This window comes from Nicrophorus vespilloides, unplaced genomic scaffold (genome assembly GCF_001412225.1).
Source record: "Nicrophorus vespilloides isolate i.1.1-1 unplaced genomic scaffold, Nicve_v1.0, whole genome shotgun sequence".
In the NCBI taxonomy this organism is placed as follows: Eukaryota; Metazoa; Arthropoda; class Insecta; order Coleoptera; family Silphidae; genus Nicrophorus; species Nicrophorus vespilloides.
In genome coordinates, this window is record NW_017098882.1 from 329,234 (window position 1) to 345,545 (window position 16,312).

Below are 16,312 nucleotides of genomic sequence, written 5' to 3' on the forward strand. Positions count from 1 at the left end.
AGTGTGGGAACCTGGGATACCAATAACTATCATAAAAATAAAATTATTGTCAACATATAAATTTTAATTTTTATTAAAATTAGTGAAATATGTCTTACATTGTATACTTGGAAACTTAAGATTACATGTTTAATTATATATTCATTGTTGTAATACTTTATCACGTAAATAAGATCTATGAAAGGAATTGTACTAACATATCCACGATTTTTCTTAAGTATCCTCTTCATCTATGTCCCATTTGCATGCTGTAGAGTTTATGGTAAAGTCCCTTCAATGCTAACAGTTCCGAATGGCTACCCATCTCCGATACCTCACCTTTGTTTACTACGCAGATTACATCAGCGTCTTGGATAGTTAATAGCCTGTGAGCTATGGTTATGCAAGTCCTGCCGGTCTGTGCATTATCCAAGGCTTCCTGAACAATCTGTAACAAAAAAATATTTTCATCAAATAAAGTTTAGATTAATGTTTGTTGTTCATCAATTAACTGCTATTAATCAAAATGACCTTGAAGAAATTTCCATTATGTAATTGAACATGTATTAAACCTAATGTAAAAAAGTGTATTATACCTTTTCGCTCTCAGTATCCAAAGCGGACGTTGCTTCATCCAGTAAAAGTACTTGAGGGTTTCGTACCAAAGCCCTAGCTATAGCAATCCTCTGTTTTTGACCACCAGAAAGCTGCGTTCCTTTCTCACCTAATCGAGTTTCGTATCCCTGAAATAAATGTATAAATACGTGTTTAATTAATAAATGTTTAAATTACTTGAGGTAAAGCAGTTATAAAGTTATGGATGTTAGCGTTCTTCGCCGCTTGGATGATCTCATCTTGTTGAACTATCCTAGAATTGTCTCCGTACGCAATATTCTCCGCTATTGTCCTATCAAACAAATTAGGTTCTTGCGATACGATGCCCAAGTGTTTCCTCAACGATGATAACTTGACGTTTTTCAAATTCTGGTTATCGATATCGACAGCTCCGCTGGAAGGATCATAGAACCTCTCAAGCAACTGAATTATCGTTGATTTTCCGCATCCGCTGGGTCCAACCAAGGCCACGGTCTTCCCATGCAATACCTCCAAGTTCAAATCTCTAAGAACCTTAATACCAGGTCGAGTAGGGTAATTAAACTTGATGTGTTTGTAGTTGATGCTGCTGTTAGCCCAAGACAACGAGGTTGAATTCTGATTATCCCTAATCGCAGGAATCCTTCTCAACATTCTGATCAACTTTCCCGAAGACACGACACCTTTCTGCAAGTTCGGTGCAAAAGCCAACGCATTTCCCACAGCCCAAGCTCCGGCAATCATCGATTCACAAACTCTGAATAATAAAATACATTTAATCAATATTCCCTAGATGAAACTAAGTTTAATTTACTTGAAAACCAATGAATAGTGCAATTTCTCGTTCTGAATTAAAGTTCCGCCGTAGTAGATCGAAGCTGCATACGTAAAGAACATCAAACTACGGGACATTCCAAGAATGATACCACGCAAATGCGTGCCTCTCCTAGCTTTCCTGTAATGCGGTCCCAGCACTTCCAAGAATTGCGTATGGAAGATCTTCTCGCAACCTAACGAAGCCACTGTTCGAATATTGCTTATTGCTTCAACTGCAATCTATAAGAACATCAAAATAAATTTAAAATATTTCTTATTTAGTTATCAGTACTTTTGATGATTTTTCTACAGCATCCCTGCTTCCCCCAGTATCGTTGTTCACTAACTTCTGCTCGAAATAGATGGCCATAAATATTAATGGTACAAAACAAAGGTTGACCAAGGTTAATCTCCATTCAAAATAGAAAGAAAATCCAATTGCTAAACCTAAACTAGATAACGAATTAACGATTGTCCCGATGGTTTGACCTGAAGCCTAAGAAACAGAATAAGCTTATCTGAATAATAATTTATTGAATTAGTTACCCCTTGCACACCGGACGCATCAGCTGATAGTTTCGTACATAAAGCTCCGGTTCCATTATCCTTCCTATCGTACCAACCAATTTCCTGTTTCAGCATTGTCTCAAAGAGTTTAGATCTCACTCGAAGCGTTAGCTTTTCTCCAGAAATTCCAAATAGATACCACTAAAAACATGTAGGTGTTTACGGATAGCTAATATTGATATTAAGACTTTTTTTACTTGAAAGAATGCCGCGATTCCAGTTACAACACCTATTATAGCAAAATACATGCTGAACTTGTTTCCTTCTGTTCTAACAAAATCCGTATCGTCGTCGCCTAGGATTCCAACGATATCACCAAAAACAATCGAATATATCGGAAGAGACGCACCGGAAATTGCAGCGCCGATGCACGCAATTATTATATGCATCGTTTCCGGTTTGTTCAATTTCAAAATTTCTCCAATAGTTGTCCACATATTGATATTATCTTTTTCTAATACTTCTTCAGCCTGAAATAAGTAAAATATAATTAATTTTAGTTCGGTGTGGAATCAAGGCATATTACTTGAATATCATTTGAAATAACCGATAACTTCGGTGAAACTTCATTATTACTTTCATCTAAATCTGTCATGTTGTTTTCCTCTAAAATATAATTATTAATAAACTGATATTATTTATTTAATGATTAAAAAATATCAAACCTAAATTTCCTTTAACTTCGCTGGAAATCTGAGAAGTAACTAATTTATAGTAAGCCGATTTCAAAGACATTAACTTGTCGTGGGTGCCTTCTTCGACTACTTGTCCTTCCGAAAGCACAACAATCCTGTTCGCACCTCTTATAGTTGACAGCCTATGAGCAACAATTATTGTCGTGCAACCTTTACTAGCCTGAAAAAATATACATATTAATATCATGTATTGATTATTAAAGTAAATAATTTACGGAATCTAAAGCTGCTTGGACTTGAGCCTCGCTGTTTGTATCTAAAGCTGATGTAGCTTCATCCAAAAGCAGAATCGCCGGCTTCCTAACTAAAGCCCGAGCAATGGCGATTCTCTGCTTTTGACCTCCAGATAATTGGGCTCCCCTTTCTCCAACTGTCGTTTCGTATCCTTGCGGAAGGTTTTTAATGAAGGTATGTGCGTTTGCCTTTTTAGCAGCTTCTTCGATCTCATCTCTAGTGGCAAACTGGTTACCGTACCTGATGTTCTCTTCAATTGTAGTTCCAAACAGCACAGGCTCTTGACCCACGACTCCTATTTGAGATCTAAGCCACCTTAGATTTAAATCTTTCATATCATTACCATCGATAGTCACCTACAAAAACAGTATTAACTAACTGTATTATTTTATTACTAGTTAAATTACTCTTCCATTTAATGGATCGTAAAATCTTTGGATTAATTGGATGCATGTGGATTTACCGCAACCAGAACTTCCTACTAAAGCCACAGTCTCCCCCGAGTTTATATTCAAATTTAAGCCTTGTAAAATCTAAAATATAATTTTTAAATGTAGATTTTTTTTCTCGGCTATATGAACAATTACCTTAACATCCGTCCTTGAAGGATAGTTGAAATGGATGTTCTCGAATTTAATGTTTCCTTGCAAGGAACTAAATTTTTTTCCAGATGTTTTTGATAAATTTACTGTTGGAGGTTCATCGATAATAGAAAATATCTTGCCCGATGCGGATGCGGCCACGCTGAAAATTTGGAAGAACGGTGCGCATTGACCGAAGTTCCACGTTGCAACCAGAACTCCAAAAAACACCTGAGTAGAAGTTCAAGTTAAATTCTACAATACTTCATTTAATTATCAAATATACCGTGATCATATTTCCTGGTGTATATACTCGTTCCTCATCCGACAAGTATTTCTCATCTATAATAAGTTTGATACCATAGAAGAATGATAAAGCGTAAGAACCATAAACAAATAGCCACATAGATCCGTTACTGAAAGCCGTAAATAGCCCTCTCCTAATATTGTTATCCCTAGCAACAAACAGACATTCTTTGTATCTGTCAATTTCCTTTTGCTGTCCGTCGAAAGCCATCACAGTTCTGATTGCTCCAAGAACTTCCTCGGCTATGGCACCTGCCGCTGCATAAGCGTCCATCTCTTTCTTCACCAATTTTCCGCTAAGCTAATCAAAGCTCATCAAAGTTAGTTATAGAAGTAAAACATATTTGGAAAAGACGAACCCATGAAACTAAACCCATTGCTACAAGAGATACCGGAAGGTAAATCAGGCAGATCAAAGACAATTCCCATCCTTCGATCAAGGAAACGATTAAACCCGAAAAGAATGTGGACATGTAAAACACGAACGTCGACAGTTTGTCGCTCAACGCATCTTCAATTTTACCCAAATCCCTTCAAAAAAAAAACAATTAGAACCTATTAATTAATCCAAATCTTGTATGACTGACTCCGTTATTCTGCTGGAAAAATCGCCAGTTTGATTGACATCATACCAAGCGATATCTTTGTTCAAAATGCTCTCCATATAAATTGATTTTAGTTTGGAAATCTGAAATTAATAGATCACATTCATTACCAATATTGACTAGATTGAAAGTAATTTACCTGTCTTATTGAGCTTCGGTTCACCAACACCACTGATATATACATACAAATGACAGTGACAAAACCTAATATGGACGTTTCAATACCAAACTTTCTAATGCCCTCGATAAAGGTATCTTCTGCAATTGAGAAGTCTTCTTCGGAGACGGTTTTGTTGTAGAGAACTACTGAAAAGTTGATCATGACTTCCGTCACGTCGCCGAAGAATATGAACATGAAAGGTTGTGCGACTCCGGCGAGGAGCGAACACAGCCCACCGATTGATAGATAGCACCAGTCCAGACATGTTGCAAATCTAAACTGAAGGAAAACAGGAACGAATATTGAAAATTAATAATTCTTATTCAACCAGTTTTATTAGAAATTCTCACCAATCTGAAGAATGAAACTTTTTCTGTTATTTCCTCTTTCTTTTCTTCAGTTCTGTAACAAAATATACATTGATAAACGTTGATAATACAATTAATCAATATACGTTCTAAAATGCGTCAATATGTAAAAAGTAACATTGATAAATATTCACCAAGTATTATATAAAAGTTTTATCAATATAAAAATAAAAGTTATTTATATAAAATTAATGTGTAATATAATATATAAAACCTTTAAATCTATAAACAAATATGTATAAGTTATGAATATTTCCAAGTAAAACAATGAGAAACTATTAGAATTATAAACATAATATAAACTTGACTCTTTACCTTGTTTTGAAAAACATAGATTTTGTAAGTCATGTAAGTGGTCTGAAACATTTCAATAAATATGTTTTCTCTGACGTAATATTTTTTTCTAGAATGTCATTATCTCATTTGAAGTATTATCTATCATAAAGTTTTTCATATTTTTAAGTTTAAATGTATAATATATAAATTCATATCAAAAATATTAAAATGATCAAATAAATCATTGATTGAGTTTAGATTATATTTTCGTGTATAAACACGCGTATCGTGCTTGCTGATAAGAATATGTTTATTGTGTATATGCAAATAACTCTGTTCATTTCTTTTAATAATTTATGAGAAAAATAATACATTGTTGATGTTTTATCAAAAATGACTTAACACTTATTTTATGACGAATTTGAGAAAAACAAAAGAAAAAAATACTGTCTACTCTTTAATAAATACAATCAAATATGATATATTTATTGGACCACTTTCAGAGGAACGGCTAATATTATTTTTAATCTTATAAATATGTATTCACATTCAAATAAAAATAATTTCGAATCAGCAATGCAATTTCTTAAATGTTTTTAAAGATGAAAGATTTTTGTCTAAATTTAATTGTTTATTATTTTCTATTTTATGTAATTTTATAGTTTAAAAATAGATATAACTGCATAAAGGAAACATATAATTGTGTGTCCTGTATTTCTAGAATTTACTTATACGGTATCCCCCGACTTACAAACTCCCGGACTTACGAACAAAAATTTAAAAGCTCTAACTTGTTACAAGGAGATATATAGTGATAAAAAAATTAAGAGTCCAAACAAAAATTGATAATTTCTTTAATAAAATATAATATTTTTAGAAGATGAGCTATCTGTTATGGTATAAATTTGGTGGAAAGACCTAATATGAAAGACATAATAATAATCTTTATTGTAATAGTCGAAAATAAAATTAAACATTTTTATTCACAACAATAATAAAAGTAAAACAAAAAATTAATTCTTACAAAGGGAAAATAGGTAATGTTTCTTATTTTTTAGGGTTTGTTATGAATTTTATTATGAATTTATATATTTTTTTTTTATTATCTAGCCAATAAATTATTATGTTTTTTTTTTTAAATAAATTAACAGATACTTATGTAGACTCATTTACTTTAAGATTTCACAAATATTATTTTTGTATGATTCTATGCATGAAATACTGTTGTATTAATATATAATCTTTTGGGCTTTGAGAACAAATTATATTAATTAAAATTAATTCTTATGAGAAAAATTGGTTTGGAAAGTGGATTTTAGAAACGAATTATTTTTGATAATCGTAGAATTTATTCATATGATCAATGAAAAACATATCTAAATTAGAAAAAACCATATGATATTAATGTTGCACTATTAATAGTAACTATTTAATATTACATGTCAAAACATTTTATTACATATTAACCATGGTGAATGTATATGCAATGTATTCCAGATATATGTATTATATAAATTCATTGAATTCAAGTTATCGATTTTATCATTTAAAAATCCTTACGTAATCTTTACACACACACTCAGATTTCACAATAAATTCATAAAAAATATAAATTTAATTTTTTGAAAATACAGAGAAATGATTCATAATAATGCAATATTTTATATTTTTAGAAATGAATTCAATAATAATATGAATAATGATCGACATTAACGTTTTCATATATGATTTATTTATTTAACATATTTAATTTAAAATGCTGATAAGTGAGATTAAATAAAATTTTATTTAATTAGAAATTAGTTAAATTGTTCATATATATTTATTTTAATTTTAAAATAAATTGTATTCAATTTGAAAGGCGCTTGAAAGATTTGAAAGTGATTTATTTTTGAATAATCCTAGTTTCATTAAATTGTTAAACCAGGTGTTACCTACAATTATTTTTGGTAGCAGTCCAAAAAGTTTGACGTTCTGATTATACGAAAGTAAAGTAAATCTGTACATGCATTACATAGTTGTTGATGTTTAACAAATATTGTGAAATAGCACGTTAACATCATTAAGGTATTGATAAGACACGCGTTTCAAATTTTCTTACAGTATTATGTAAATTCTTATGTTGCTTGTTTTTCTATATTCTTTTAGATTTAAATAATTTTAGGAACATCTGGATATTTCCTATTTTTAGCAAAACGATGATACAACTGATATTTTGAAGCGATTACAGATCAATTAACAAAAATAAATGATTTGACAATAATTGATTTAAAAAAAAACCCTGATTTCAGTCCATAGTTCGAACAGTCAAGGCTCTGATGATGAGGATTAGTATCTTACATTTGCGTGACATCGTAACTCTTGGCGCTTTCCTTCTGCTTGTCCAAGGATAACGGTGGTATCTTAAACTTTTTCTTCATTCCTGTTGATGTTTATTTAAAAGAGGAAGAAGAAATAGAACCGTGTTGCAATGTACCGCGAACTTGTGCAAAAATTTGGAAGGAACACAGACAGGCGCGCCGCGTTTCAGGACGAGGTGGGAAGCGTGCTCAGCTGTTGCACGCGAACCGTGATCCTCACGACTAGGACGAGGTTCGGGTCGGCGGCTCGCGGACACCCGATTAATATCCATTATTATCTACGATAGATAAATGAAAAGCGTTTATTCCGTTGTATAATTTACCGTCTATATGCCATTTAAAACAATTCGAGCCAATTAAACGCTCCACATACGACGTACACAGTAGAATCTCATATTTATTAATTGACATTCAATAACGGTCATTTCGTTGTGTCACAGATCGCATTCCAAGTGCCAATCGAAAAAACTGATACAAATACAAACATACCTAATTTTAATTTTGTTTTAATTTGATCTGAAAACCATCATTTTCTTAGATTTTAACACATTTCATTTTTTATAATAATAACATTTATTGTAATAAATCACACAAAATTACATAATAAGAAAATAAAAATAAATTTATCTGTTGCAAAGAGCGACCATAAGTCTCCCTTTTTTTATTATATTAACATTACATTTTTTTAAATTATATTATATAGGCATGCTTTTACAGTCCGTGGCAAAACGAAAGCTTACAGTTGTGCCAATAGGTATCAAACTAGTTTTTCTTCAAAAAAGTTTTGTATCCAATCACCAGTAATAAACATAATTAATCGACTAACTAAAGATACGTGCAAATATATATATAAATCAAATAATTATATATTTTGACTGCAGTCTTTCCATTTAAATATAAATACAATTTCTTAAAAAAAGAACTAAGTTACGTTTATTTTTAAATAAGCAATATATTTATTATAGATACGAAAGATAACAAATATTATATATAGTAAGACCTCGTTTAGCGCTTTAGATGCGTTCCTGAAGACAGAGCGTTAAACGAAACAGCGTTATAGGAGGTCATTTTAACAAATAGCAAAAGGGGAAACGGGAACACGCGACTAAAAATAAACAAATTTTACATTAATTTTAAGTTGTATTTATAGTAATATCCATTATAATATATGTTTTATATAACCCAACCATTTGCACACAGAAATATTTAGTTTATTTTGTGATAAAGGTTTTGGTTTTTCTGATATTGTTGATTTTTTAGCGATAAAACTCCAGTAACTCCTTAATATCCTCCTCATCTACATCTCAAACAAGCATAGATTCTGAGGAAACACAGCGCTGCGTGTTTGGAAATGAATGAAATGCCGCGATAATTTGAATCCGGGTAAATTTAAGGTTTCCAGCAAATCACGTTATAGAAATCAGCGTTAATCGAGGCAGCACTAAACGAGGTCTTAATGTACTTTTGTTAAAACATTTTCCAATAAATATAATAGTTGTCGGTTGCCCATAGTACTTAAACTATTTAGGTACAGTAATATAGATCAGGGTTTCCCAAACTTAAATAATACTGGTGTTCTTTGAAAAGTTGAATGAAATAATCTAAATATATTATGAATGTTTTTTCACATTTGTTAAAATTTTATTGATTATGTGTCATTATGTTCCGTGAAAATTTTAAGATTTACAAAGTGCTCCGTTGCAGGAAAAGTTTGGGAAACCCTGCTAGAGATACATATAACATAAATATACAAGATACATCCGAGAACATATTGACGGTCACCAAGGCCGTGAATGAGATAAATTGTTGGCAATGGAACCTTGCTGAACGAAAAATTAATTGTAAGAAAGATGACTCGAGCGACGTTTCGCATAACGAGTGACGATGAGAAGAGAAGTCCCGAATTTTGCTTCTGCTACATCATTTTTAAAACTTGTTTACACATATTATGTATAATTTTGAATATGTTTCACTATACGAGTATTTCACTATACAAGTAAAAATCTGAAAATTTTGGAGCGGATTAAATTCGTTAAGCGAGGTTCCACCGTAATTGAAGATTTTAACAAATGTTGATGCTCTTACTAAGAAGGAAATGATAAATAAATATTTCCTTGATAAGATTAAATACTCTTAATATAATATATGAACTGTATAATTTTCATTTGTTTTGAATTGTAAATGTTGATAATAATATAATATGCAAACAATGCATTTTTGAGATTTAGTACATTCGTTTTTATCTTAATCTTATTGATAACCAATCGATAATTTGGATGTTGGCCAGATTTATCTGATGATAAAAGTGCACATCAAATGTAGAAATAATTAAAATTCCTTTAGGATAATGACATTTTTTTAAAATAAACATTATATTTTTTTAACTTCTACTTTTATTTACAATCTTTCTATAGAAGAATAGTAAGTAATTTTTTTTAGCGATACAAATGTATTGAAGATGGGGAACTCAACAGTATCCATCTATGTAAATTAATATAATGTCATTTAATTAAATTATGTGGTAGGTTTAGAATTTTGCACTTTTAAGTCTGTATGTTTGTGTTGGATTTACTAGTAGATTTTCCACTAGTTTATCTGGATGTGAATGGAGTCTTCCTTGGTATATTTCACTATAGTTTTAATTATACTTTTAACCGTTTACATTTTCAAATCACAGGGTGCATTGGTGATTGTGTGCAATGTTTTTGATTGGAATCGCTGGAGTATTTCGATGTCAGAGTTGCTTGTTTAAGTATTGATTTGATTATCAATAATTTGTTGTCGAGTGATAGCACTGATTTTCTTCCGAGCAGCCAATATAGTTTGCTGAATTTGCTTCAGACCTAATTGCTTTCTCTTTGTCCATATATATTTCTATCCAGATGCATGCCAAGGTATTTTACATAATCCTCCTGCGGTAAAACTTCGTTATTTAGGATTACTCGAGGACACGATTTCTTCTTCGAGCTAACATGAGTCGATTTCGTTTCGTTCACTTTAATTTTCCATTATTTTAACCAGTGTTCTATTTGATTTAATCTACTTTGCAAGTTTTGTGATGCAACTTCTGGTTTACTGTCAGTCATATCACATTAGTGCAGTGTCATCCGCGAATGTAGCGATAATTATTTTATTTATTGTCGGGAGATCCGACGTGAAGATAAGATAGAGAATAGGTCCAAGTACGCTTCCCTGTGGTAAACCGAATCTAATTAGAAACAAGTTGGAATAATAATCTTGCATCTTTGTACAGCAGTCTGGGATGCCTTCAATATATAACTTGTTCCACAGTCAAATACCCTTTGCGAAAACCAAACTGATGTTTCGGGAGTATTTTGTTTTCTTGGAGTATTGAGCCTATACGTTTTAGTAATATTTTTTCGAAAATTTAGATATGATTGATAGTAGAAAATTACATTATATGAAAAATAAATGATATAGAAAGCCGTTAAAATAAGATAAACTATTATATTCATTTTTCAATTACGAGATAACATATTTTCGACTTATATCACATAATATGTTAAGAATGTGGTTATCCACATGTTTTTGCCACGTGTATAAACATAAATGATACATTAAAGAGAGCGAAATTAAATATGCGTTAGATTAAGTATATGACCTGACTAACATAAAATTTAATGATAAAAATTAGCAATGTAAATAATTTTTTTTAATATATAAGCAAACAGTAAATGTAATTGTAAATGTATAAACAAATAAAAACTGCGAAAATATTTTTTACTGTATACTTGTATAAATAAGTTTCAGCTAAGAAATAATATTATTTAAACATATTTATTTGACAAAAGGGATAGATCAATTGCGCGAATGCAAAGAGCTTTTGTTAATAAACAAAATATACGATTTTAATGGACGGAAAAGAATAATCCAACAACGTGTGTTTCTTTGACATTTCAGACATTTTTCTGTGGAGCACAACCCTCGTGAAGGTCGCCCGAAATACTCGACCGATGATACAAATGTTGCCCTGCTGAAGGCAGGAAATGGTATTTGATGAACTGGTCTTGAATTCCATGGCTTTGTCGCAAATATTAAATCATCACTTGGGCTACACCAGCGGTTTCCAAACTGGGAGGCGCGGACTCTTGCCAGGGGAGGCGCCAAAATTTTTTAATTAATTAATTTTTATACCATAATATCTTCAAATAAATAAAACGTGTCTATATTATTTAATCTATTAAAACAATAAAAGGTAAGGGAGGCGCGGAAAAAAAATATTTTTTCGGGGAGGCATAGTAGCATAAAGTTTGGAAACCGCTGGGCTACACGAAGAAATACGCTTGATGGGTTTGTAAATACGAGCAAATAAAGGTACTTGTTCGTTTTACCAAATATTTCTTGGAAAATCTTGAAAATGGAGATTCTATCACCTTTAACAAAATCGTAACAGGAAATCGTTAAAGCAAGACAACAATAATCAGCGACAAAAGTGATGATGTCGATTTACTTTAGCAGGTAAAAAGTGGTAGTGCTATCTCACTGGAGCTGATCAGACGGTAACTGCTAAGTAGTAAACAAAAACTTATTTACCATAAGTTTTCAAAAAATTGTTGAAAAACTATTATAATACATTAATCAAAAGATGGATATTTATTTAATGAGCATCGTTAGCAATATAATTCGTTATCTATATATATATTTAGAGGTTGTGTGCGATAATGTGATACATATCATAAATATACAATCTACGATCACAAAATTTGTATTTCTCTATATTATAATAGCTATACAGTGGAAACTCGCTTAATGAGCACCTCGCATAACGAGCATTTCGTTTTACAAGCAAAATGAATTGTAAGAAAAATGACTGGCTTAACGAGCAACGTTTTGCATAAGTGATGTGGAGAAGAAAAGTACAGGATTGTGCGCATGTTACATCGTAGTCCTGCTTATACTTTTTTTCCGGCATGAAACGCATTATCTTATTTTACATTAATTTATTTGGGAAAACTGTTTCACTATACGAGTAAAAATACAGAAATTTTGAAACGAATTATTTCTTATTTTTAAAGGAATTAGTTTCACCTTTCTGTTTCTCTACATTTCGTTTCCATGTATTTATATATAATAATATTATTTATGGTATTTATCCAATATTAATGTTATAGAAACATATAAGATATTTAAATATACTGGGCGGAAAGACTTAGGTCGATAGCGATTTGGTTGCATTGTAACTGATAAAAATTATTATTATTAAATATATAGCAACTATATGAAACGTTATTTTTGAAAGTGGTATACGTCCATTAGGAGCTAAAAACCGTTTATTTTCTTTAACACTTATAATAATTATTATTGCATAATAAGATTTAATAGTTTTATAGAGTAAAATTCATGACACAAATTGATTAACATTTACCAATATTTTTAAATCGATTCAAACGCAAACCCCTAAATATCTCCATATATGAAAAAATAAATACTTGGAAACAGAAAGGTGTTAAACTAATTCCATTACAAATAAAAAATTCATAATTTGATTTAACTAAAACACTATAATTAAATTTTTAAAATATTTCATTTAATAATTTCATTCAATTGGCAGAAATTTTAAGCAATTTTATAATATTTAATAATTAATAAATTGTATTTTTAAACATTGTAGCAATACAGAAATAAATAAATAATAAATGAATATAATTTTAATCAAAGTATCTCTTACGACTTTAATAATGACAATAATGATCCAAATTTGAAGATGAAAATAGTAATTTAAATCAACTTTTGAAAACTGTTTAACTTTTAGAACTTATTATTAGCTTCTTTAAGTACTTTTCAAAATAATCCTCTAAAATTGAATAATCATTATAAGAAAGTCGTGCACGGAAAAATGAATTAGGTAAAAATTTCGATTTTTTGTTCAATTATTTATATTAGTTTTTATTTCTAGTGATCTTCAAATTATATCGCATATATTCCTCATGTGTGAAAAGGTTGAAGAACGCTATACTAGACAGTGCAAATAATCTCTGAGATTGACAATTACGATTTGTAGTAAAGCTTATCGCGTTTTATTGTGGCTATGTTATTATTATCACAATAATAGAGCTTAAGTATAGAAATCTTATCTGAGAGACAATTTACTCAGAACTCGTTTTTTATTATTATTATCCAAACTAATTGACGGATATTTAATTATTAACTAAATGGAGGCAATAAAATGTAATTCTGACGCGATGATGATTAAGCAGTTTTATCTATGATTTTTATATGTATATTAATATTAACACTATCATTTACTTGAAATGGATTACAATTTTAAGTGATGGTCATAATATAATATTTCGCAATATCTTTAAAATTAAAATGTAATGTCGCAATTCCGTCGTTCAAAATTACCACGATTACACTGTCGTCAATACAATCAGTAATTGTTGCTTCGTTTTTAATTGAAGGTTATTGTGATTAGACATAAATTTTCTTATATGACTATATTAATATTAACACGTGGCACATTTTCAATTTATTTTTTTCTTCTTCTGTGGTTCGAATTTATTAATGTATTAATTTATAAATGTTCTAAATTCATATATTGAAATTCTTAGTTTTTACTTATTTTTGTATGTAAACATCTTTTTTACTATTCAGTTTTTGTATATACAATGCTAACAATCCCAACAAATTATTGTAATATGTCTTTGATATGAAATAATGATAAAACAATAACATTTATTGCAACAAATCACCATACTACAAAGTCAACAAAACAACATAATAAGAAATTATAAGGGGCAATGTTCTACCGACCAAACGAAATAATAATCATTTATTAATCTTAAACTTAAAAGAAAAACAAATATATTGAACATCAGAATATTTATTAATTCAAACATCAATTAATTATTTTAGGTCTATCATGTTTCTTAAATTATTGGGTAATTTATTGTGGAATAAATCAATATGCAATGAATTAAATTTTAAAAAAATAGTAAACTTATTTGGATAAATATTTGATTCTTCTATATTTAAAGAATGTACAGAGGAATCTTAGTAATTTTTATGTTTGTTTTTAATGAGTAAAATAAATATCGTCAATTTAACCACTTAACGTACGTGCCTGTGTCAGAAACGAGCGCGTCTTACAGAACATTTTTTACGCGTTTGGGACACGAGCGACCATTATATTTATTCACTAAATTTTACATGCTATGTTAGTTCAAGACGCCGGTGAGTTCTAATATTTGCATATAGCGACTTGATATTTTATCATATTATCAATTATTTTTTGATAAATCACTGCATATTACACAGGCATTCGTCAAAGTTTGGTATAAGGGTTAATTGAATTAGATAAAAAATTGTTACCGCACACGTTTTGTAACATAATTAAATCATTTATATACCAAATTAGGTTCGAAAATGAGGTAAAGCAGTTATTTTCTATCAAATCAGGTGTTCCGCAGGGAAGTATACTGATACCTCGTATTTACACAATTTATATATATGATTTACCAACAACTGCAAAAACTAAAATTGCTAATTATGCTGATGATACATTCACCCTAAAGAAAGGAAAATATCCTCCAGTTACTATAAATAATAATTTTAGATCACAGACTTACATGTAAAAAACATATAACAACCTAACGGAAACAACTAGGAATCAAATTTCCTAAATTATACTGGTTGATTGGGAGAAGATTGCAGCTATCGCTGGAAAATAAAATTATAATATATAAGGCAGTGTTAAAACCGCTGTGGACCTATGGTCTTCCTTATAGATTTTAAAATTAGAAGAATGTTTTTAGATATTTGTTTTTATTGTTAAAATTAATATTTATTTATATTATATTTTGTTATGGAAGGTTTCCAATGGGAAACTATTCCGCTCATTGTTATATTTACTAGTTGCCAGCATGAGGCAGATTGTAAATAATAAATTGATTAAAAAAAAGATGTTTCTTTACAGTTGTTACGCCACTGAAAATATTTTTTCCAATGTAATTAGGTTCAGTTTTTGACCAATAATTCAAAATACAAGTGTACATTAAGTGGTTAAATCAGTATTGCCATTATTACATAAATACTTATTATTATGCAATTATAATATGGGTCTATATCGCAAGCCCGACAACCGAAAGACCGTCTATTGAAATCCCGACGTTCGAATTCCCGACTATATCAAAATCTCGACAACCACAATCCCGACTGTATCAGAATCTCCACAACCATAATCCCGACTATATCGAAAAATTTATCAATAACATTTTTAAATTATTTCGGAGCATAATCACCTTGTGCTACACTTTAATTATTAATAACAATAAATTATTATTAATTTATTTAATTTTGTTGAATTATTCATAATAAACCTTAACATTATGAAATAATCTCAAATACATTTAGATTATTAATTGTTATTGTTTATTATTAATAACAATATAAAAGTCACTACGCTCCGGAATAATTTAAAAATGTTATTGTAGACATTTTCGATATAGTTGGGATTTTGATACAGTCGGGATTATGGTTGTCGGGATTTCGAACGTCGGGAATATCATTGACGGTATTTTGGCTGTCGGGCTTGCTATTGCCACCGTTATAATATAAATATCTTTTTTTTTTATTGAAATGTTTCTAAATTCATTTTATATTTGAATAAATTATATTGGGTTGGTGCATACTATTTTGTTGAGATTAATATTTATAAATATTTTCAAAGTTGACACACATATTTCAATTGTTAATGTATCCGCCAAAATGTCGTCAATACTTGTACGTCAAACTGTTATTTTTAAAGTGTA

The 16,312-nt window shown here is 30.1% G+C and overlaps 1 protein-coding gene across 2 annotated transcripts; it reads right to left on the minus strand.

The window, feature by feature from the left end:
• Positions 1 to 46: 46 nt before the first annotated feature.
• LOC108563427 (multidrug resistance protein 1B-like) lies at positions 47 to 7,815 on the minus strand. 2 transcript variants are annotated; one of them, XM_017922097.1, is made up of 18 exons: positions 7,522 to 7,815; positions 4,888 to 4,939; positions 4,517 to 4,816; positions 4,360 to 4,460; positions 4,132 to 4,303; positions 3,753 to 4,073; positions 3,473 to 3,697; positions 3,293 to 3,418; positions 2,867 to 3,241; positions 2,622 to 2,811; positions 2,483 to 2,562; positions 2,154 to 2,426; positions 1,936 to 2,097; positions 1,682 to 1,885; positions 1,388 to 1,629; positions 772 to 1,330; positions 576 to 722; positions 47 to 427 (listed from the first exon to the last, which is right to left on the minus strand). In XM_017922097.1, the coding sequence occupies exons 1-18, from the start codon at positions 7,599 to 7,601 to the stop codon at positions 227 to 229; spliced, it is 3,810 nt and encodes a 1,269-aa protein (XP_017777586.1). In that variant the 5' UTR covers positions 7,602 to 7,815; the 3' UTR covers positions 47 to 226. The 2 variants fall into 2 exon arrangements, with proteins under 2 accessions (XP_017777586.1, XP_017777587.1); XM_017922098.1 differs by lacking the exon at positions 7,522 to 7,815 and having other exon boundaries at positions 4,517 to 4,811; positions 4,888 to 4,911.
• Between the last annotated feature and the right edge of the window lie 8,497 nt (positions 7,816 to 16,312).